The sequence below is a fragment of the Chelonia mydas genome, chromosome 7 (assembly GCF_015237465.2).
Source record: "Chelonia mydas isolate rCheMyd1 chromosome 7, rCheMyd1.pri.v2, whole genome shotgun sequence".
In the NCBI taxonomy this organism is placed as follows: Eukaryota; Metazoa; Chordata; order Testudines; family Cheloniidae; genus Chelonia; species Chelonia mydas.
The window spans coordinates 98544187-98569563 of record NC_057853.1 but is presented as its reverse complement, the minus strand read 5'-3'; the positions used below and the strand labels follow the sequence as shown (position 1 = coordinate 98569563).

The following is a 25377-nucleotide window of genomic DNA, read 5'->3' as shown; positions in this document are numbered from 1 at the left end:
AAGCCTTAGACATATCCCTTGATAGTTCCCATGTAGGGACCTGCTCACCCAAAGGGGACGGGGAGGTAGCGCCACCCAGGCCAACTCCACCCCCAGTCACAGCTCTGCTCCCTACCCCAGGCCAGCTCCACCTTCAGCCCAAGCTCCTCTGCAGAGCCAACTGTGCAGCAATGGGGGTGGGAGTGAGGACAGATTCAATTACTGGTGGGGGGGGGGTGACAGGAAAAGTTTGGGCATCGCTGCTTTCGACACAGACATTGCTCCCCAGCAAAGACAGTCCAGGAGCATGAAAATAATCTAGCAGGAATATGTGGCCTGGCTTTTTTGTGCTACAATAAACGCTTCTCTCTTTCTGCACGTGTGTAACATAACTACATTTCCTCAGTTATGTAGCCTTTGACTGGGAAAGACGGAGGGTGGAACTAAGCGGAGTTTGATAACCCTGGACTGAAGACAATAGTTTCTGGGATAGTGGCCAATTACAGGGAGGAAGTAAGGGCTGAAATGTGGGGAGACAGGCAACTGCACAAGTCAAAAGAACTAAATATCACCCTTTAACGTAGTATTTTCAATGCCAGTGACAATATTTCTGATTAAAACAATTAAAGTTTTATTCAGTTTGTTTATTACAGTGTTAGTAATCTGGAAAAAGATTTATAGTAATAATTTTCATTTTTTTTTCTACTGTTAAGATTTTTTTTATTACTGTGCCTTTGCCAAAAAACTCATTTTAAGAGCTTGGATTCAAAATTAAATATGACCTCAGTGCTTTAAAACACAATTACAATAACTATCCATTTAATAGTTCCTTAAGATTTTTTTTTACTATTGACATATGCTCAATATACTTATGTCAGTTATTAAATACATTATTTTATGCTATGCTAGCCAGTTAATATATTCCAGCTGCTGTAGTAAATATGACCAAAGACAAGGTATGTTGAGGAAGTGTTACATAAACCGCTTCCTAGATTAAATTGCCACATTGTCTAATATAACATGCCATACATAGGTAAAGAAAAAAACCTGCCATACTTGATAACAGAGAAATGTGTATTATTTATATGGAACAGAACAAGCCAATTTTCAAGAAAGGCACTTACGTGGCAAGGTTATTTATTAATGAGATAGTACACAAGTTAATGGAACTGCAACACAGATTCACCTAAAGCCCAGTGGAGAGCAATCTCTAGGCACAATGCACATTTTTTGAAAAAAGATGCTGCTGTACTTCAGAAAATATTTAGCCATCATATAAAATGCAGAGTTACATAAATTATAATGTTGCATCACCTCACAGGTATAGGTCCTGATCCAAGTAGCTACACTCGTACGACCATGTTGAGTCCTGTTTACTTCAGTGGAACTTTGTATGCACGTAAGAGGCTGCCAGTACAAATCCCTTTGTAGGATCAGGACCATAAACTGCAACTTTGATTGAATCCCAGATTACCCTCTCTGGTGACTTCCCATATACACTTTTAAGAGTGGATTTTTGTCCATAGGCTGGTGGAAGGTTTCATCCAACTCAGAGGAGCTACTGAATGTATCAAGTTGTACCATGCTGTGGCTTCAACAATAAATTGCAAATGGCATGAGCTATGAAAGCTGCCCTTCCCCAGACCTCTGGGTAAAGGAGAAGATATTCATATGAATCTATTCACAGATCAAAGAAAGCTCATAATTAGGAGTAAGAGTACTGGTGCACCACTTTACAGCTTTTCCTGAACTACCTGGAGGATCTAACAAAGTTGTAGTGCAGTATTTAGCAGAATTTCAGACTAGAGAACTATGTCTATATAACCATCATAAAGGGGAAAAGTTCACTTGAATTGGGGTGCAAGAGAGAAATATGAAGCTTTTAAAGTAGATGGGAAATTAATGGAGTTTATAATGTTATATACATTTCCCTGGTTGGGGTGCTGGAACAGTTTGTATAGTGGGAGGTACGGAGAGCCATCGAACCAAACTGTATATGATTGAAATCACTTCAAGCCAGGGGGTACAGCAGCAACCTTAGTTCCAGCACCTATGTTCCTAGTATTCAACAGTTAGAAAATTTATCTTCTGCCGTAGAAGTCACATGCTGCCAATGATTCATTATTTGCTTATATTTTTCATTTTTCTCTCTTTTTCAGCTGTGGAATACAGGATAAATCTATCTTGCACCAGGATCTGCCAGATTTTTGGACAAAGATCAAAAAGACTTTCCAAAATCTAGATAAAATTTCCCTGCCTTTTCCCCCCCTTCAGTCTTTCTGTTACATCACCTTTACCTGCCCACCATACCCTCAGATTCCCTCCTCAAATCAAAATACGGCTCTCTTCTTAGAAAGTTTCTGCATCCCAGCAGCTAAGGCAGCCTCCCTTTCAACTTCCCGTCTGTCTGGGACTTCCCACTTAGTTGAACTCCAGAGAGTATGTACGATTTCAGAACTTCAGTCATACCATGCATACCAGAGCACAACTGTGGTAAAAAGTTGAAGAGCTTGGGGCCCAGTAGACAGACTTTCAGACCTGATGCGCCATGCAGATTCCCATGGGTAGGGAGCGACAGGCAAGACTGATGAGGAAGGAATCAGGGCATGGGCTGGAAAACAGTGAGTAGGGATTCGACTCATGAAGAGGGGAGTTTGGCTGAAATGGTTTGGTTAAAGTATATCTAAATACCCAGTCTTTTGGAGGCCCCTTTTGGCATTGGAGTTTACAGAGTCTTATTTTAATGATAATTAACCGTAAATGTTTTTTAAAACAGTGCCTTTATTGTTTTTGTCGATGCACCCTACTGTTTTCAGTACAGTGATGGGAGCCTGCTTAGTAACTTGTAGAAAAGTGGAGCTTTTCTTTCAGCTTAAGTAAGATGTAAATAACATATACAGTACACTTAGGTGATCTGGTGGCCTACTGTGCTGCCATGCAGGGAATTGAAGTTGAGGATCTCAGCTGGCATAAGCTGGAAGCACTGAAGCAGCGTGCTTCACAGTCTTATGTCACTCCCCAGCAAATCCCTCTGGCTGGCTGAAGGAGTTCATTGCTTTCAAAGAGCTTCTTGAATGAGGACTGCAGTATGCTTACTCAAATGCTGGTTTGTATGCTCAAATTCCCCCACATATGTAGATGCAATTGAAGCATATACAAGCACAGTGAATGGTTTTGCACATGAAATAGTGAGGGTGCAGTTACATGGACCCTTGGAAAATACACAGGTCCACAGATGTGTTCAAAGACAACAAATAAATGCTTTGCAGCTTGTTATTCCTGCCTATGATAACTTATGTTGAACCACGGACTTCTGTGATGTGTATTTGAGGAATAGATGGTAGGCAGCAAAGTGCATTTTTCAGTCGGTATTAACATTTTGGGGAAACCGTAGTCCTGCCAACATCTAGTGAGTTGCAACTGTAATTGAAGGATCGAGAAAGACTGAACGTTCTGTAGAAATGTACTGAGATTATAAAAAAAACAACAACCCACTAACTTACTCACTGAAAGTAACCTTTTGAAGAGCCTTCTGAGAGGTCTATCCCTTCTAGTCTGATCTGGCATCCTTGGGTGATTATGCCTAAGGACTTGGTCTTCCATGTAGAGCATGTGGGAAGGTTAGAAAGTCATGGACAGCCCCATATCTGACCAATTCTTTGCTCAAACCATCAGGGTTTCTCCTAAGCCTACTCTATGCACTGAAAATGAATGTGTCTTTGGCAAATGGTAGCTAACGCATGTTAATTAACACATATAGAACCCGGTGCAAACAAAGACTGTGGTATTTAAAAATGTGTTAGTGGGTTGTGGTCAATGCCTATTGTCAATTTTTTGCTTTATACTGACTCACTGAGCTTCCCAGCAGTATTCATATCTTAGGTTTGAGATAGAGATGAGCTTGCTTCTCCCTGTCTGTGTCTCCAGTATTACAGATGTCTAGCCACCTTTCTCCCTATACCCATTACAGAACTCTTAGGCTGCCACCAGCAGCTGACACAGAATTATGTCTGCTGTCTTGCAGCAAGTGCTGCCTCACCTCTCTTGGATGTTTCTGCTGGTCAACAGAAGCAGTTGGGGAGTCCCGTATTTGTTAAGAGGAAGAAGAGAAGATTTGTGAGTGCCCCAAACACTCAAAATATTTTTTTTAAGGAGGGCCACATCCTGATTACTTCACTCCCTTTAAGTCCGGTTGAATCAGTGTGATCAGTCATGTGAGTAAGCATAGTGGGATTTAGCCCATAATCATTATTCCTTTTTTTTTTTTAATTAAAACCAAAGTTTTTCTTTGACTCAACTTCATGTTTTCTAAAAAGTGAGCTTAGTGATTCTAGCAACTCTTTACATGAACTCAGAACTTTGATAAAATCTTAATGCGGTTAGGATCTTCAAGCAATTTAAAATGAAAAATGAATATTTGGTTTCCTTTCTGATTTTTTTTTAAATCAAAACTGCAGCACCCTGTAGGACCCATGGGCAAGTTTGATTTCAAATAAATTATTGACAAAAGTGGCACAAGGGAGCTTTACCTAATGAGAAATTGGCATTCCCATAACTGAGTCGTCTTTTGCCATGCAAGTGGATGCCTGGCTGGTACACAATGAAAGGCTGCAGAAATCTAAAATGAGCAGAAATTGCAGAAAAAGGGAACCCTTGTATGAAGAAACTTTGGATTTTTTCCAAGTCAGATATGGGGCTAGCTTCATTGCCTAAGGTTAGATGTTAAGAAGCAGACCCAAGTCACAGTGCTGGGCACACTGGTATACTCCACTAGCTAGAAGGGGCTAAGAGTACTGCAGAAGCTGATGCTCTTAACTAGCAAAGCAAAAGCTGAACCTCGGTTTTGGTTTTGGTTTTCAACAGCAACAGCTGCCGCACATTCACGTGCCACGTTGAGCTCAGCTGAATCCTTGTCACTAGAAAGAGGCATGATTTAGTGGTGTGAGCACAAGACTGGGAGACAAACTCTTGAGTCCTAATCTTGGCTTTGATATTGACTCCTTTTGTGTCCCTGATCAAGTCACATGGGACAAACTTTGGCACCAAAAGCTAGGCTTTGTAATCTATATTTAGACATCTAAATAAGTGTTCTAATTTTCAAAGGTGCTGAGCAGCTGCAATTACCACCAATTTCTGTGTGTTTTGTGGATGTTCAGCACTTCTGAAAACTTTATGTAATGGATTTAGAAGCCTGACTGTAGGCACCTAGGTTTGAAAATAGGCTTATTGTCAAATTCTCAAAAGTGGTTTCTAATTTGGGGTGTCTTTATTTTTGGCTGGTTTTCAAGGGCTGAGCACCTGCAACTGCTGTTGACTTTAGTTGGAGTTCTGGTTACTTATCACCTCTGAAAATCAGGTCCTAAAGTGAATCAAGGTGGACACCCAATATTAGAGGTCATTTTTGATCATTCAAACTTGAACTTCTCTGCCTCAGTTTCCCCCATCTGGCAAATGAGGATTTATAATGCCTAACTTTCAGAAGTGTTGTGAGGATATTGTAAACATTAATATTTTCAAAATGCTTTGGAGATTATGAAAGTGCCAGGTAAATGCCACATAGTACTTTTAGAGCCAGTTGTGATACCATCTGGATACAGGAATGAGAGAAGTAACAATATAAACTCTAGTGAAGGTGTATATTTCACTCAGACCACCTAGATGTTGACCGAACTCCAGATACTATGATTCATTCATGTTCCTACTATGTGAAAAGACCCCAGTGTTGGCTAGTGGTGGAAGGGTGGGGCAGACTGAGATCAGACAGTCATAGATGGGGGAGAGAACTGATTGGGAGCCAGTAAGTGGGAGGATTGGGGGAAGTGGGATGGACTGGGAGCCAGTTGAGTTTGGAGAGTGGAAGACCTGTGATGGAGAGACTGGGGTAAGGCTCTTGGGCAGGGGTGTGCAAGCAGGGAGGACTGGGAATGGGTGTAGGAGGAGGAAATGTGATGGCACCCCTATCTTTTTGGAGTGCTTGGCTTTGCAACCTTACTTACACACACACACACACACACACACACACACACACTGTGTGTGGTATTGTTTTTTGTTTTTCTTGAACAAACATATTGTCTTCAAAAAATTAAAAAAGTCCACCCTTCCACTAATGTTTTATTTCCTCTATTGGCCTACAATACAGTATCCCAGAAAAGGATCTTGTTTGAAATCTATGTCTCTCTCTCTCTCTCTCTCTCTAGGATTCCGATCAAAACTCTAATGGCACAGAGCAATTGGTAGCATTTAATGACCTTCTGCACTATCAGTTGAGTCTTTTGGGCATTGAAATTGATTTTCCTTATCTTGGCATGTGAAGACAGGAGTCTGATTCTCCTCAGATCTCTAACGAATATTTTATGGCACACACCAGCAGCACAGGATATCTAGGCAACAGCTTTCTGGGCATCCAAGTGGCAGGATTAGTGACTGCCCAGAGGCTGGTCTCTTAAACAACTTATTCTCATGTAGGTGGCTACCTTTTATGCCCTGATCTTGCAAACACACGTGTTTAATCTTAACCGTGTGAATAGTCCCACTGAAGTCAATACGACTACTCATGTTAAAGTTAAGCATATTTATGTTTTCAAGATCAGGGTCCTCATTACAGAAGACCAATAAAGGCTAGTTGGTGTGAAGACTGAAATATTTTCTGCATGTAGTCTATAAAGGGAAACTTCTATGTATTTGAAATCCCTTTTCAAATATATGGTGTCCAAATTTCTGATTTAGGCTGATGCATACTTGCTTATTTCGGGGTATTCACATGAAGGAGATATACTAATTAATGCAAAGTTTCCAACCACAAAGATCCACTGGGAAATAAAATACTTGGGTAAATACCAACCAAAAAAAACTCAGTAGAATTTGCAGTATATCACAGAATGACTCTTACCAAGTTTAAAATTTTTAAAGATATTCTTCAGTAAATGTTCGACTCTCATTCTCAATAAAGTCTTTAAAAGAACTATAATAGAAGTATTTCAGCAATAATTTCAAGTTTGGGGTGTGTTTTTCCATTTATTTCAGCTCTCCGTTTTTAATCTTTTATTGCTAATGTACAGTCATTTCATTTATAAGAAGCTAAATTAAACTACGTAAGAAGAATGTGCCTCACATGGGTTTTAAACTTTAAAAAGCTGCTTTGTTCATTGATTCAGTTGTGAAAAACAAACACAACATAGACATAAGGCTATTTGAACTCTTTATTTGCCACATTTACAATATTAATAACACTGTTTCTAGAAGTTGTCACATCATGTAAAAGATCTTCATTCCAGACTGTCTTTTGGGGCCAAATTGAGACTGGATGCATGCATTTAATAAATTGTAGTCTCAAGTAGTCATTTTTGTAAATAATTAGCTTCAGTGAAAGAATAAGTTAGCATATTGTATGCATCTAATGTTGCAAATGTACATACAGCAAACTTTCCTATTAATCAACAGTCAAGCACTGTAAGTTGGGTCTCATACATAATGAATTGTGCTTAAACCTCATGGGTTTCATTGATAGAAAAATAAGAGAAAACACAAGTGTAGTAAGCTTCTGAATAAAATTTAACTAGATTGCTCTGCATCCTGTAATTGTTTTCAAATCATTAGGGACTAGATAATTCATCTGCAGTTTTGGGGTTTTTTTGTCTTCATCTATCAAAGAAAGACTATTTATATGACGTTAAGATGTTGATTAAATACATTTTTTTAAAATGTTCACATTGAAGCTTGACGGTACATCTCTTAGCTAAAAATATTTTTCAATTTTATACATCTTTAAGAAAATCTGGTTGGCTGAGTGAATATTTGAAGTCTTGTTGCAATGCTGTTTTCATGCTTTAATTACTACTGAGTTGTACATGTGAAAAATATGATGCCCATTTCTGTAAGCAAAAACTATTTTGATGCATAGGCTTTGAAACTTGTACTTAATGGATGATATAAATAAAGATTAAAATATTAAGACAGCTTATTTACACTTTAGCCTTGTTCCTACAGACAGGACTAGTCCTTATTCACAGAGAGAATCCCATTGACTTCAACAGGTCATTTCCCATGGATCATGTGAGCAAGGGTTTGTGTGGCAAAGTTAAAAATTGCTGTGAGGTAAAATAAGTGATCATTAGGAATGTTTTGACAAAACGTTTTATTATTGGAAAATGCTGATTTTGTCAAAAACAAAAGTTCCTGTGAAAAGTTATCAGTTTCAATAAAACTTTCTCATCGAGAAAGGTTTCATGGATCCTGGATGGGATTTGTGATCAAAGTTTGTGTGTACGCCTGCCCACCTGTGTCTCCATGTTATTCATCTGGGATGTGGGAGACCCAGATTCAAGCTCCTGCTGTGCTGAAACCAGCAGGCTATAGAATCAGTCTCTTTCTCTGGCCAAATGAATATTTAATTATTTGTACAAAGTGGAATACCTCCAACAAGAGAGACTCACCCAGAATATTGGTTATTACACTGACCTGGAATATGGAGGTTCAGGTTCTTGCTCTGAATTAGGCAGAACAGGACTTGAACTAGGGTCTCCCATATCCGAGGTGACTACCCTAACTGTTGTGCTCTTGTCTGTGCTGGGGTGGGTCTCTCTCTCTCTCTCTCTCTCTCTCTCTGAAAAATTTCATAAGGTCTTGGTTTTGTCCTGATGCAAAACAGGAAATTTTCAAAATCTCAGATTTTCGCAGGACGTGAAAAAGTATCCTGCTCAGCTCCAGTCCAGTCCAATATTCAGTGACACAATTTTTATTGAATCACATCTTAAATCTACAAAAAGAACAGGAGTATCCTGTTCTTTTTGCGGATACAGATTAACACGGCTGCTACTCTGAAACCTATCTTAAATCTAGTAACACTATGTTGATATTATAATATTTAAGTCATCAAACATGTCTCTTCCATAATGATACTGAACAAAGCAGATTCCCATCGTGTGTCGGTGCTCTTGCACATGCACCCAAGTTCAACACTTTAAAGCTGTAGAATCCAGCTCTGGGCATATCACATAAGTTCCTGTCTTGGATTTCAGATGCCTTCTGGTGCTTGAATCACAAGTTCCTCTCTGAGCACAGTTGGTGGGGACATTCCTTTAAGATTGCTATACTATCTGCCTGGCCTTATTGGTGTAGACTGGTTGGTCAGTACCTAAGGCATTGTTGAAACATGCTTCATTCCTGGAGGCAGCTGTTGCCTACTGGAGCTTTGTTAGTAACTTCATGTGTCTGAGAGAGAGGATTCGCTGAAGCTAACAGGTATCAGAAAGGACCATGCAATACTGTCTGAAAAAGTATTTGTGATAACCGTGAAATGTTTCTACGTGGGAAATCCTTCATGAATCCTTAAGTCTCAGGGTCATTTAAAGTCTTTCTCATGTCATCAGTGTTATCGGAAAACTGTTTTGGCTACTAGACTGTTCAAAGACATCCTCAACTCTTTCCTAAAGTGGTGACAGAATTCCACTTTCAGTCACCCAGAAAATATTTTCCTTTCCACCTGTGTGCTGATTTCACTACGATCTTTTCCATAAGCTTGATGTTAAAAGGCCCTTAAGGTTTTATCTATAGTCAACTAAAGCCCTTACAAAGTCCATCCACATTTTTATTTTTGTTTGACATTAAATAGGTTCTGTAGCCTCTAACAAGGCCATGCCTAAATTGCTGTCAGATTGCATCACACATTCTTGCAGCCTAGCAAGACTACAAGGTCACGTCAAAGCCTATTCTTTATAGTGCATGTCTGCTACAGCAACAGGTCTCTGGTCTTTTTCCCTTAACAAAGAGATTAGCATGGCAGCCACATGGAGTTCTTTACACATGTTCACAAAACACTTGTCTAGGTTGGGCCTCAATTTCAAATTAGGACAGAGAATGTTAGAAAACTTCTCTTTGGGTTGGAAGTCCCAAAACATTCTGGTATATTTATTGTATATTGTATTACCTTTTCCCCCTTTTCTAGTTGGCTTTGGGTGTAATTTTATCCTGCTCTTCAAACAAACAAAAAAGCCTCTATTGTTTGTTCTGGAGTTATTACCCCTCTATTTTGAAAAGAAAATAAGTTTGCTAGTGTTACTGGGCAAGGTACCTTAAATTTGTCTATATTACAGTGTCCCAGTTAAATTATTCCTAACAGAGATTCTTTTATCACTGTTGCTCATAAAGATAATTCTGAGAATTGATGAGCCTTTGGAATACACCAGATTGTGCAAAATCAAAATATGTGTTTTGAAAAGAAAGAAACCACCACTTCCTGTACAGGGTTATTGTTTTCTCTCTCACACAAACCAACTTGTACATACACTTCAAATTACAAAAGCTGCATATTGTGCTATGCTGTAAATATACTTGGATAGTTCCAGAAACAAATTATGAAATTTTCTATTAGAGATCCTTTAATATGCGTGTTTGCCGAGTAGTTTTGCCTGTTAGTTGGTTATGAGAGTGTGTTTGTTTAAATTGAGGTTAAGAAACCTAGGGGAACTGGAGGATTTGGTAATGGGGAGGGATTAGGATTAGACTGTTCTCACAAGATTGGGAAGGATTTGGAAACTGAGTAGTGAGGTTCAGGGTTCATGTCACACGACAAAGGGAGCATTTCCTTTCTCTCTTTTCTTACTTTCTCCTGTTTGCCACTCTTGCCCACCTTTTGTGAAGACTGTTCTTGGTTTCTTTCTCAGGGATCACCTCCCATCCGCTGTTCTCAATGTCTGTCTTCACCTCCGTGCATCAGATATGATGGCACTATGCAGTTTCTTCCTAGCTCTTTGTTGTTCCAGGTACAGAGAGGGAGACCCATGTGGCTACATGTCACCTCCTCAGCTGTGACGGGTTTGATTTTTTTTCAGTACTTTGCACACCTGGTGGGGGGGTGAACAAGGAGTAAGAGAGCAAAGAGAAATCTTGGAATTGCCACAAGAACCAGCGGCATGCCTGGCACCAGATTCCCCCTGCTGTGCACTGGTCTGTAAGAAACTATCGCTCTGAGGGCAGAGAAGGGAAAATTTTCTGCAGGGCCCCATGGCATCTGCAGCAGTAGAGACATTCTTAAGGCCATATTCTTAGCATTAAGATCATAGAAAGCCCCAGAGTCCTTGTTCTTAGAATCAAAATATATTTCATACAAAAATATTGTGCATATACAACAGGGTTAATGGTTAAATGAATACATTCAAGGGATGTTTAGGTACTGAAATATTATGTTTAGGTACTGAAATAAACATACGATGTGACACGACTGAATGTTTGCAGACCCTTACATTTGCCAAGTCCCTAGGGATAGCAGGATGTCTCAGACCAATGTATGATCTCACATGCCATATGTGCAGCAGTATCAAAATACAACAAGGTTAGTTAGTAATGGAGTGGCAGCCTTAATTCAGAGATAACTTATTTTAATCACATCTTCAATGTGATACAAAAAATATAACAACAAAATGCTCTTTCCATTGGCATCTTGTTGATTTTTCAGGTCTTTATCCTTATTTCCAAAGGGACTACTTTATGATTATTCCATTGATATAATAAATATGCAATTATCTGAGTCTATACCCATGGTCATTTGCTAACTGCACACTTATGGGATAAGGAGTAGAACTTGCCATTTTTATTCTTGTTCGATTTATTTCAACAACTTCAAATAAAGGAGAATCGCCATTCACTCCCATCTCCTTTTTTCAGGCTAACCACTAGAGGTTGAGGTAATTATTACCAAGTGATAAACCCTTGAACATGCCTGATTAGATACAGTGGAAATTAGCATTATATGCTAACAGTACCTATTGTATTTAACAGTTGCAGGTGCCTGTCTAACATTCTTAGAATGATTTGATCTATGTTTACAATGATTCTGCATCCTAAGAAAATTGCCATTTGAGTCACTGTGGTGCATTATGTTTTATTTTAAATGACAACGCAAGGTCCATTTTAGAATGTTTCAGTTGAATTTTATTCGACTTACTGAGGGGGAAAAAAAAGTGATACCACTCAGGAAGCTTTAAATAAAAGCCACACCAATTTGGAATATGGTTAACCACTGTGGCATTGTATCCCTAAACACAGTAATCGGCCTTCTTTGCTTCTCATAATGGGAAGGCATTTAGAAAACTTCAGAAACTTTCATATGCACATACTAATATCTAACATTTCCTCAACAATGGTATTGAAGCCAGCTTGCTGTTTACATGTTTGTTTTGAAAGTATTTCTAAGTTTGCCAATAGTTGCATATGTCTTGGAAGATGCCTTATTAAACTGAAACAGATGTTTTTTATATTTTTCCTCTGTTAAAAACACACTGTTCCTTTCTGTTGTTTCATGTAAAAAGTGCAATTCTTAGGAGGATCTAAAAACGGGTAAGAGAACCTCACCATTCTCTGCTTTGTAGGAGCAGGGGCCAAGTTTTTAGTTGTGAGGCTTACAGAAAGCAAAGTCAATAGAACCAGTCATGGAGTATAGTAAAAAGAACAGTATAACACAGTTGTTGCATGTGTGAAGTGGGGTGGTAAGACACTAGAATGAACTAAACCAGTATTGAATTCCCCAGGCCAGTGGCTGAACTTTCATGAATGTCTTGTACATTACCACAATTGAGAATCAAACTGAGATATTTGATCTATAGGCAGCTGCAAACCCTAGTGGATCCAAAAGGGAGCCTTCTCCTGGCCAAGCTGGTAGGAACTGTGCTAAGCTTGTCTCAGCTGGAAGTTGCTCTTTGTATGTTGTGCAGCAGCAGCTCAGCTGGTGATTAGCATTGCGGAGATTTTTGCCATTGGGCTAAGGCACTGTGCACTCACTAGTGGAGCGGTGTGCAGCAAGTTTCTAGATTTTAATATAACAAGCAAGGAGTTATTATTTGTATGCTCTGCTTCCTTGGGAAAATCCAGAGATGATTTTTTGAGCAACCATGTGGTGCTGAACTTGATAATTTGGATTTCTGGACTCTGCTGTAGGAAAGTCTTTAGAAGCCCCTCTGTCATAGGTGTAGCTGCTATGGATGCTGTCACACCACAGTTATGTTAATAAGAGGGAGAACAATGGTGAGTAATACAAGACTTTAAAAAGAACAAGAATAACTTATTTTTAAGTAAAAACAAGAGGAGTCCTTGTGGCACCTTAGAAACTAACAAATTGATTTGGGCATAAGCTTTTGTGGGCTAAAACTCACTTCATCAGATGCAACATTTTTAAGTGGACATTTTTGTTACCCATACAAAAAATTAGATTGTTTTAGGCTATGTCAACTATGTTAAATGTCGTGTCATAAATCCTTACTTTAGGATCAAAGTCCATTTAACAGCATTTCATCCATGAATAGTTATTTAATACCAACAGAGAAAGAGTTAAAAAGGAGATCTAAAGTAGAAATGTGCAGGGTAAAGCAAAGGTTGAGATCTTTAGCACTAGCATAAAAAATCAATTTAAGATAAATTTTACTACTATAAAAATTCTGCAAATGTCCTTTTAAGAGTGGAAAATGCTAAGAAATACAGGTCACATTTTAATTCAGTTGGCAGACTAGAAATATAGCAAGAAATGGAACTTGTATCCTCCAAGGATGCTGGACAGCACCTAATTCCATTTGCTAACCTAAGCAAGTATAAGGCTTTACATTCCCAATAAGAGCATTGGTAATATAGGAAAATGGAGAACTCCCCTTTCCCCCACACCCCAAAATGCATTTTAAAGGAATGCTTTTCATTATACTAGCAAGGTTGCAAATAAAATGTGTGGCTTTTTCTTTTGAGGGAAGCCAATGAAATCCTTTAACAGAAAGGCAAAACAGTATATTTCAGTGAAAAAATATGGGCAAATCTGCCACACTTGGACACAAGAATACTGTTCTGAAATGCTTTTAAAATGTTTATGTGGTACCTTCATCAAGCTAACGTACACATAGACCTTTCCAATTAAACTGACGGTTATTGCTTGTTGAGAAAGCTGTGAAACTCACTGAAATAACGGCTCTTTAGTTTCTTGTCTTTCTTGGATGAATATGCTTATTTTATTTTCATGTGTAAAAATAAAAGTTAAGTTTTGTTATGTCGCAGTTCAAGATTCAAGCTGCCCAGAGGTATAGCATAGAACCTGTGGTTACTTTGGCTGTTATTTTGTTTGCTGTTGGCTCCTTGCCACTGGTGGCTGTATAGCCAAGGATTAAGGCCCTTTCCTTAGGGATCAGTGAGGGAAAGAACATTAACATAGAGGTTCCCCATCTTTTTGTTGATTCATTGCTGAAAGCTAGTTGCAAACATTTAGTGTAAGAATTAGATGGATGTTTGCCTCCTAAAACTGAACAGACAAGGACAGGAAGAAGCTGAGTAAGGGGAGCATGTATATAGTGCAGTACAAGATGTTCAGAAACTTCCAAAGAAACATGAAACACCGAGTAAAAGAAACTTCACTTGAGGGAAAACGTTACTTAATTCATCTCACCTACTCTAAATTTGTTCTGATAAATGTTTTGGGGCTTCCTTTGAGTCACCTGTTGAGCAGGATATAGTGGGGCTTAACTGTGGCTATGAAGTCTCGGAAACGTTGCTGGCTGGAAGTTCTGTCTGAGCATCGATCCTCTAAAAGCAGCTGCTGTTGTAAAGTCAGATATTTTTGAAGGGTGGTAGCTTCAAGAAAGAAGGGAATGCCACTTTATACAGCTCAGAATGGGAGGGGGGAAGTGGAGGAGAGAGGGGAGTAAGTCAGGTTGTATAGTTTATTTGCCAAAAAATGTAGTTTTGGTCAACCCAAAACTATTTGTGAATTTGATACGCATTTCTGAATAATTCCACACCAAAAAAAAATTGGAGGGGATGAAGGAAGATGAGAGAAGGCAGCAGCCTCTCTTATAACCTTTATCCCAATAGTTAGAGCATTCATCCATGTGTGGGATGTGGGAGAGCTGAATTAAATTCCCCCTCCCAACTGGAGAAGGGATTTGAACTTGGATTTCCCTTATTGCAGGAGCAAATCAGAATAACTAGGCTATGATGTATTCTGGAGCAGGGCTCTCTCAATTTCTCCTGTTGCAGCTGTTCCACTTTTTATAAATAATTAGTCACTGGAGCAGGAGCTTGAACTTGGGTGTCCCACACCCTAGGTGAGTGCACCATAGCTCATACAGTAGACACAACAGATGTTGTAATTAAAGTATATTTTTAAAGGGAGAGGAATAATTTGGCAGATCTGTATTATGTTATTTATTCTAAAAATGGAACTAAGTCTAGATTGTGCCTTTTGGCAAAGCCTCAAGCAAGGGGTGATGCATATACCGTAGCACCCCAGCAATAGCCCAGGGGGCATTATGCCTCACAGACACCCTTCTGAAAAACAATACCATTTCTGTTTCCCACTTACTCTCTCTCCCAGGAGTAAGAGGTAGTCATTCTGCTTCTAGTTTATACCAGAAGAAATTTATGACCTCTGTGCCAGCTCAGCTGTGCAGGCTGGTGTGGTGGGAAGTGGAGCCAAGACTCTGGCTATTCCTCACCCACTTGCTCCAGGGAGAGGGGATAATAAGTGAGTAGCCAGCACAGGGGTATAAGAAAGGTTCTTACTCTTCCCTTACTTCTCTTCATGTTTGAATAGTCCAAGTCATAGCCTACCTATGACTATTAAGCAAGCAGATGTGATCCTGGGTGAGGTCACCAGAAACTTGAATGTGTGTGGTGCCACTCTTGTTATATGGATCAGAGAAGTCCATTAATTTTGTGCTGTTGCAGATTTCAAGAGTTTTATTATTTTATTACAATGAAATATACTTAGAGAGTTCCTAGAGTCTCCAGTCATATAGACCTATTGTACTGGGGGATATACAAACATAATATAAGCTAGTGCTTGGCCCAGAGAGCTTGCAGTCAAAGGCTCCAAGCCTTTGAAACTTATGTGAATAAGTTTATGTACAGAAATAATCCCATTGAATTCGATTCTTTGACCAATATTTTTAAATCCCAAAAGAATATAAAAAGTATACACAACTTTTACAAAGCACTACAACAACAAAACCCTCAAAATTATAGTCTGGCCATATAAATAGGGAGAAGAGCAACAATTTGCATTTAATAGGGAGGCTGCTGGCAAGCTAGATGCACAGTTGCATCTTCTTCCGTGTCTTCTGATTTTCTTTTGTTTTCTTATATGCCAAACAATCAATTTTTTAACTTACATTTTTAATGCTTTTAACCGATTGTTTAATCATCTGTTGCATGCTGTCTATCTCCCTGGTATTTTAACTTTCCCACTTTTCTTTCTCCATTGTGCTATATTATTTTCTTGCTAATCAGCAATGTGGCCTTCAGTGCTTAACAATTAGTTAGAAAATGACTTGGCATTGGGGAGAATTGCAAGGCCATTTAATCATGCACAATTCAAACAGATGAGGGTTTCACTTCTGAGAATAAACCCTAAAATAGCTTCTGACTGTACATCATTTATCCTATCCAGAGGCAGAGACTAGAGTAGGTGTCTGATTACATTGCTATCCTGTTGTTTTCAGTTTCATATGCATTTGTGGATCAAGCATTTGAGTTGGTTAGGTCTTGTTGCAGAGGTGCCTTGTGGCAAAAACAGACTTGGAGTCTTTTATGTCATTGCTGATACATCACACAATTTTCATTTGCTTAGGTTTCCTATTAAGAGAAAATATTTTGTTAAGTGTCTCGTACTTTGGCATGCCGGGAAATTGTCTAGGGTTTCCTCCACAACCCCCATCTGAGTGACTGAAGGGACCAAATAGCCTTGCTTTATTTCCCCCAGTCCTGATGGGATTTTTCTATATCTTTATTACTACTAGGAGGATCCCCGCACTTTTACCTGCTTTTCACCTATTTCCACCCTCAACACTTTGCCTTGTAGCTGCCATTCTCCCATCAGAGAATTGGTCTGTTAAGTTTGTAGTACTGTCAAGGGAAATACTGTTGAGCCATGAATGGAGTTTCCTTTTCCTGGGACTGAGCATACCTGCAGGAGAAAACAAGAAACCAGGACTGGAATCTGTACAGGTGGTCCCCTGTGACAGCAAAAGCACCCTGAGTAGTCCATGAGGTAATTTCCAAACAGTCTGTTTTACAATAATCAGAAAATTGCTGGATGCTTTATCGGGAAGGATAATAAACACTGGGTGCTGAAAAGTTTTTGGCAGGCTTAAAGAAGGTGTGGTTGCTCTTTTTGGCATTGATTCATGATGTCAGCTCTGTATATAATCATTCATAGATTATTAGAAGACTCCCACACACATCCTTTCTCCTCTATGTATTGCTAGTGGGGCATGTTAATTTTATTAGTACATAAAGACAAATTAATTCTCCTGAACTTTGAGAGACACCCGCAAAGTCTTCACTGTCCCACGGTGTTGGATGTGCACTGCCAGGAAAGCTCTTGTAGGGTTCTGGATCAACTTGCTTTACTCTGCAGAAAGTATATAGACTAGGAAGCAGAGTGACAGTCAGAGGAGAACTCCACACTTTCAACAGCTGACGTCCAAATGCTCTGTCACTGAAATCTCAAATGAATAGATTAGCTATGCAACATTTATGTACTTTGTGTTGCTCTTACTCAGAAATCAAGTGAATTGAATATTGTGCAATACGATGCTGCACACAATGAAAGCAAGACCTGCCAATTTACTGCCCTTCCCCCTCCTGCACCTACCCCTACACAAACCCCACATAGTCTCAACAGCAGGAAAAGAAGAAAATCGTGTATGGGGGGGGGAGTAAATCCTGAAATTTGTAGGCGCCATCTGCAATATTTGTTACATTCTGACATATTCTGAAAATCTAAGCTGTTATTTAAAAGCAAACTAATTCTCAGTTGCCTCCCTTCACTCCCACAAGTGGAGGGAAGCAGAAACCTGACAATAATAGCTGGAAAAGGAAAGTGCTGGTTGCATGGAATGCTATTTCCTTTCTTCTGTCCCACGGGAAAACTCCATGGTGGTTATCGGACTCTGCTAGGTGTCAGGGAGAAAGAAAGAGAGAAAACCTTATCCCTAGCGCAGCTATAACCACTGGGACAATGTTGAGGATATGTCATTTTATTATCCTGTTGATGGACTTGTGCATTTTCAGTTCTGGTGTCTCCTCCACCATTATTTCCCCCCCTCGAGCCTGTTTTTTTTACATGGTTACATCTGTGCATGGTATTCTCCCCTCCCTAAGCAATGGATATCCAAATAGGTAAATTAAAAAAGAAAGTCCTATATTTCTCACAAATGTTGATTTTTGTTCATTTTGTATTGTCATTGCAATTCTTAAGGTAATGAGGAATCTCTTTGACTACTGATGTTCTGAATTGTTTTACATTTGTCAGATTAGTAAAAGGCATTGGAGATAATGAACGGGATTAAATTACTGAACATTTTAATTAGGGGTGTGTGTCTATATATAGTCTCAATACTTTAACAGGTATGAAATATTCATTTTTATAATGCAAATACAAAAATACAATATAGTATACGTTTCCGTTCACCTGCACTGGAAAGTATATAACAATAAATATCACTCAGACTTTTTGCTCCAACTAGACACAGAGCTGTTGCTTTATTGCAATTCCTTTTCTAATTTGATTTTCATTTTTCCTTATGTAGTAGCATTCTGTGTTAGTGTTTATGAGAGGAAAAATAAGTCCATGTAACATTTAACGTTTTTCTTCCATTTAATGTAATAGGTATTTTCTCTGTGTCTTTAGCATGCTAAAATCTTCAGCAGCTTGGCTATTAAACTTATTAAACTAATGTTATCACTTTTCCAGGACTAAGGAAGCCTCAGTTACTTGTGAGGTATGCGAAGGCCCAGAGGAAATGACAGAACCACTGAAACAGTGCACAGCCTGGCTTCAGGCCTACTTCTGTGAGCCCTGGATGACCGAGAAACTTCCTATGCCTCCCTTTCACCATCCAGTTTTTGAACAAGGTCTGTAACCAAGTAATACTTTAATATTTTATGTAAAATGTTTTGACTTGATTAACTATCACTTACATCACATTCTCATTTGGACTACACCAGTGTTGGACATTTTACATTGCTTTAAATAGAGCCTGCATGTAGTGTACTTTAGCTACCAAGGTTCGTAATTTCCAGCTGCTCCAAATGGTTGTGTTAGTTTTGGCACAAGTTTCCATAATTCTTGGCAAAGACAGTAGAAATGATGCAGTTCAACTCTTGACGTTTGCTGGCTGAAAGGTTTAAATACGAACACATCTGAATGGCAGTAAATTTTTCAATAAGCCTATTGTTAACTTAAACTATCTTTTTGCCAACACAGGGAATGAGGCTTATAAATGGACAATTAGCCAGTTCTATAAACACAGTTGGTGATAGTTATGTAACATTAGGTAGCTATGTTGTATCTTTTTTGATCAGTTTTAAAACTAATTCTCAAAATTATTACAGATGTTTTCATTTTTTTAATAGGTACAAAGAGCAAGTATTGCTGCCCAAGCAAACAATATACATACATTTAAATAAACACATTGCTTAAGAGAGAAATTTCCCCCTTATCATGTTCCATTTATTGCTTTTTTTTTTCCTCAAGACATAAAAGTCAATTACATGAAGTGAAATTGTCCCCAGTAAAAATCACAGTAGTTTGCTTTCTGCAGTGGCCTCTTTCTTGTCTCTCCATGAACGTAATCTTTTGACTGTGAATAATATGTACATTTTAAGGGAATTGCGTTTTAATTAAATATATTTAGAATGCTCTCTGAGAAATTAGGTTCCATAACGATGTGTTTATTACCCAAAAAAGGAAACTAGTAGCCTCCCTATTATGCACTCTAACATAGCATTGATGTTTCCAATATAACCTTATCTTCAATAACACAGCCATAAAGATTCCAGTGCAGGTATAAGGGAAAATATGCAGTCTTTTTCCCTCCACTCCATGTTTCTGCACAATATGTAGCCAGAATGCAGCAAGCACCACTCTGTGAAGACAGAACAGAGGTGCCACTAGGAATGCCAGTAGTGCTGAATGGCCCATAGAGTTTGAGTCTGGGCAGGGTGGTGACCTACCATGTCCTTCTTTGTACTGGCTGTACTAGAATGCAGCACTGAAGGAAGCACAGTATGTCTCTCCAACACATCACAGCTTCTCCTGCTGTGCTGCTCCACATTTAGGAGTCTTAATTTGGGGTATAGCATGTAGGGTCTCATTTTCAAACATACTGTAGTTGCATACATTGCCTATGTTGCACCTACAAAACATGGCTGCATGCACGTGTAAAACAGACATTGTCATGCACAAAATAGGTAATTGTACATGCAGTTAGTTGCACATGCACAAATGAATGCATATGCATGTTTTGTGGTCACAATTTAGGCTTCTGGTTGCAAATTTCACCTGTTCATTATTGCTTGTAATTTTTATTCAAAAACCATTCAGGTATTTATCAGTTTTCTTTTTGTATACAATGCTTTCTTTATTACTTTTCTGACTTAATGCAGCTTTGACTTTAAAAATGAAATTTGGCAAGCAGTTGTTCTATGGTGTGATTGTTTTTAGAAGGGGAAAATAATTAAATCACTGTGTATTGTGACTCTTTTTATTGAATTGATTAATGAATGTGATAGCAGTTGTTTAAATGCAACATCTGAGATTGTCTCGTTATAGGGCAAGTATTGAGTAAATAACATTTTAAACTTTTTTCTCATCCCCTTTTTGCATGACTATAAAGACTTAAATGGAGATAATACAATATCACATTTTATACTGGCTAAAAAAGTTTTTATTCAGAGATATTTGAATTTGTGTAGTTAATGAAATGGAGATGTAGAAGTTCTTGTTTATATCATCCATATTTTAAAAAGAAAATTTGGTTGTATACAGTAGACTGCTACAAACTGCAAAAACATTGAATTCAAAAATGTCAGTTCAGGGTTGTGCTGCTAAAATGTAGCTGTTAAGCCCATGGAATGATCACCTGAAAAAGTGCCACAGATTTTCCACTGGTTGGAATGAAGTTAAGCACTTTGACATGTTTCATTGCTGTTTAAAAATCTTTTAATATAGATCAGGGTTGAGGCACGCTGGTGGAGCAGGGAGGGGAAGGTTCCACGGCTGCTCTTCTTCCTGTATCTGCTCTTTGAATAAATAAGGTATTTCAGTCTCCAGGACTATCAACCAGCAGCTTGTATAAGCACTTTAAAATGAGCCCTTGCACCACAAAACTCTGCTGGTCATGGTTTACGTGAGCTCAGGATTCAAACTTTGAGCTTGGTTAATGAAATATAACAGTTCAAAATTCATAATTACAGATTTTATTTTAGCTACTGTTTTCAGGATCCAGGTCCTGCAGAAATTTGCCTTCATGGGTGATGACCCATGGTAACTTCATGAGCCTCCTGGGCTGTTCACCCACAGAGGCTACTCCTTATTCTGAGAGGAGTAGCTGCAACAGCCACAGAATGTGTAATGAGGCATTCTGAACCACTCCCTTCCTAGGAACAGCTGCTCTGATTTTGCTAGCCTAATTGCTCTATGGCAATTATGTCATTGTCAGTATTATTGGGAGAGTTCAGAGATCAGCCAAGAAGAGAAAAGAAAGATCTACTGAGTTAAAATACTTCGTTGGGCAGGAAGGGAGAATAAGCTGCCTCCTCCTTACTGATTTTTCTCCCTTTCCACTCTCTAGCAACAGCCAAGTAGGAGAGTAAATTCAGTAAAAAGCTGAATTAATTGCTGCTTCATATGCAGGGTTTGAAGGCCTTGAGAATTTAGTACTACAGGGTAAGCAAGGTTCTGATATACAAGAATTCTGCTTCTCCCAGGTGGGTCTGAAATTCTTAGCTTTGGAACAGGTGTGACTTTTTGGAGGTTAAGGCTTCTGCAGGAAGCCTACCTTTCATTGGCCTCCGACTGAGCCTGAATTGTAATGTTTAGTGACCTTCTATACTACAAGTTTAGTTTTTTGGAACCCTGAAATAGGTTTTCCTCATTTTAACATGTACCGATCCAGGTTTTTTTTAATGTAGTTCAATTATCTTGGACTTGAGACCAGGTGTGCACATTTTATGGTAGAAAAAAGCAAGCATATAAAGGAAATGCTGACAGACTTAATTGGCCAAACTGCACTGATGTGATATCTTTCTTTATAGAGTCTCTTACTTTCTCTCAGTGATCATTTCATATAATATAAAAGTATTGTTGGAACAAATGGGAGAATGTCATATTGAAGATGTATTATAACTTCAAAAAGGTAATATTTGTAGAAAGTTCTTTAGTATGAATACTAAGGTAGTAAAGTGTCACACAGAGGGTTTTTAATAGGGTATGTTGTATGTTTCAGTTTATTTGTGAAGGCGGCCTTTCACCAGAGCTGCAGAGTTGCTCAGTTGAGATTTAGGTATTTGTTTATGTTCTTTACATTTGCATTTGAAAGTGCCAACAGATAGCTCTAGGCACTTTTTTAAAAAATTGACAAAAGCAGAGGAATAATAATCCAAAACTGTGAAGACTTGATCTTATCAACCTTCTTATGCCAGTCATCCTGCCAAAGAGCTAATTCCCTAATCCAACCTTTACATCCTTCAACCCAGCTTCTTCCCCACACAGCCTCAAGAATGGATGGACTTTGCAGCATGCCCAGAGAGTCTGTGTCTTTAATAGATTAGGAAAGAATTGAATTCCAGAATTAAAGTCGTCCCCCCTAGAGAAAATGGGGTCTCAGCCCCTTTTCTTCTAAACCAGTGGCATGTTATCTCAGACACCTCTGCTGACCATAACTGTGGCAGTATGACCTGGTCAGAGGACATAGTCTCTCAATTGGCTTCTATCCAAAATATTTAGGGCTTTATACATTAAAAAAATTAACACCTTAAACTCTGCCAAGAAATACAGAATATGGAGCACCAGTGTATTGGGTGGTGCTTTTGGCATGCAGCATGCCCAATAAACAAGCAAAATTCTTCACTAACTTATGTTGATGGATGGTGCCAAGGGGTAGTCTCACGTGAAGAGAATATTACAGTAGTCTAATATTAAGATGACAAAATGGAAGTAATATTAGCAAAGTGTGTCTGTGAAAGAAAAGTTTTCACTCTTGTTACTAAGGGCAGATTGAAGAAAGTCATCTTGGTCACAGTGGTTTCCAACTACGCTTATTCCTCCAGACAACCCTGCCAGAGGTGTTGAGCAGCCACGGTTCTTGTTGCTGTCAGTTTCGGTAGGGAGTGATTTTGCACGGTTACATTTGGCCTCAGATGTCTCAAGTTGGGCACTCAGAAAATGAGGAACAGACAATAATAGTGGCCAAAATTTTGATTTGCTTAGTATCACATAGGAAAATTCTCACACACACACACCCAGCTGCTTCCCCCAGCCCCTCTTCCTTTCTTCCCTACGACTGGAAGGGTATCAATAGGCCACATCACTTTGAATGGTTCCTTGAAATATGTGTTAACTACTTATGCTAAACTATCTTTTCAAATCTTATATTTAGCAGTGACGCTTTGAGTTAGTTTCCCAGACCTGAAAAAGAGCTCTGGGTGGCTCAAAAGCTTCTCTCTCTCACCAATAGAAGTTGGTCCAATAAAAGATATTACCTCACCCACCTTGTCTCTCTAATAGGAAAAACATGGCAGAGACAGGGATAGAACCGAGTTCTTCTGTATATCATTTGCCTGCGTTAACCACAAAAGTATCCTTTCACTTTCTGCAGCCCCCCTGCGTTTTTTTCTGCACACCTTCCAACTTCTAGAGTAAATGAGGCAAAGATCCTAAAAACAGCCTCATTCACTATACACACACCCCCCTTATGTGTTTTCTGAGCACCATCCATTCTGTGCCCTGAATGAGGCAGGGGTCTTGTGAAAACACAGTATGCAATCACATAATTACGTTACCAGAATGCATATGCACAAGGAGGATGAATTACAGTTGCACAGGCAGTGTAAATTCTGGCATTTCCTAACTTTCAAGTACTGACTTTGCAACCTGACTGACGTTATTTTAATACTGTTTTTAAATGTAATTTCCTACATTATTTAAAAGGGAAAAGGTAAACTAAATTATATTATCTGCAGATGTAACAACTTCCTCTCACATTGTGCATCATCAGGGATAGTGATAGGGTTTGAACCAAGAACCTTCAGCATTACAGCATAGTTTGGGGTAATTACATTAACTGGCAGCAGAATGAAACTGTTATCCCAGGGGAGAGGAGGCACATATGCTGGGTCCGGGGTACCAGGGCAGAGTCTGGCCCAGGATAAGCCTCTGGAACCATGTGCCTAAATGGCAACATATTTCTGCAAGGCCTAACGGCAAGTCTCTATCCATGGAACCTGAAGGCTCCAATGTGCATGTATTGCCATACTTACCTTCATAGAAAAAGAAAGCAAAGTGGAAAAAAAGGAAAGGTTGCTGGCAAACAATTAGTAGAAGGACAAAGACAGAGATGGAAAAGGAATTCATACTTACACTGCAGGTGAATTGGATGTCTGTAGTATAAAGGAGTTTTGAATTCAAGAAGGTATATTGGTAAAATACTGCCCCATCCATATCTCTCTTGCTCTTTCTCATGACCTTTTAGATAGAAATATCTCAATTCTGTACACAGGCCAATAAGCAAAAATCATCTCTATCCTTTCCTGTGTACTCCCTCTGTCTTAGAAACTTATGTCAATGAGTTAACCTGGCTGTATTCAGCTCACAGTGACAACAGAATACACTACATGAAATGCTAATTATCATTAGAAAAAAGCTTACTTTACCTGTTCGTTTTTTTGGGGGGGTGGGGGGTCATTTTGTAGTTATTACATCATAGTTGTGAAATTTCACTTTTTCACTATCTGGGGGTGTGATTTGTGCTACATCCATTCTACATGCACCAGTTCCTATTGCTTCTGCACATATCTGTTGAACCTCTTATTTTCAAAAGGACCTCTAATGAAAATCCTGCCACATGAGTTATGGGAATGTACACTTTTTTGTGTGAATGAATTAATGTTCTTACTATGTGCCTTCCAGTGGAAGGCAGTGTGTATCTTGGAAGTTATTCATATGGTAACTAGAAATGAGAATGGAACTGTTACATGGAGTTGTCACTTGAGCACAGCATTATAAAATATGCCTCTAAAATTGAAAGTCCATCTTTTACCACCATGGAACAGTGTTAATAGTCCCTTGATCATTCCTCAAACCCCTCTCAGGTGGAATCTAGCAGCACCTCTTTGTTTTACTGCCATGTTGCAGAAAATTATACTAAACTTTAAAAAAAATCTATCACTCTGCTATAAGGCAACACTGGGGGGGAAGTGCTCTTGTAACCCTGTTTGGGAAGAGCACTTGCCCACAAAAGTTGAATTTCCAGAGGTCTCATGTTCTCTAAATATAGTTTCATTTGTGCAGTTGCAACTCTAAATACAATTTACAAGTTTTCTGAAGATAGTGGAGCTATCTCCACTATCAGTTTGTTACTTAACAGCAGA

The 25377-nt window shown here is 38.9% G+C and overlaps 1 protein-coding gene across 6 annotated transcripts in view; it reads left to right on the top strand.

Moving 5' to 3' along the window:
- Nucleotides 1–25377, top strand: part of MGMT (O-6-methylguanine-DNA methyltransferase) — a 295867-nt gene that overhangs the window by 232330 nt on the left and 38160 nt on the right. For all 6 annotated transcript variants that reach the window (XM_037904908.2, XM_043552268.1, XM_043552270.1 and 3 more), the window contains one exon: nt 18701–18861. In XM_037904908.2, the coding sequence (XP_037760836.1) occupies nt 18701–18861 (161 nt within the window). The remainder of the gene's footprint in view (nt 1–18700; nt 18862–25377) is intronic.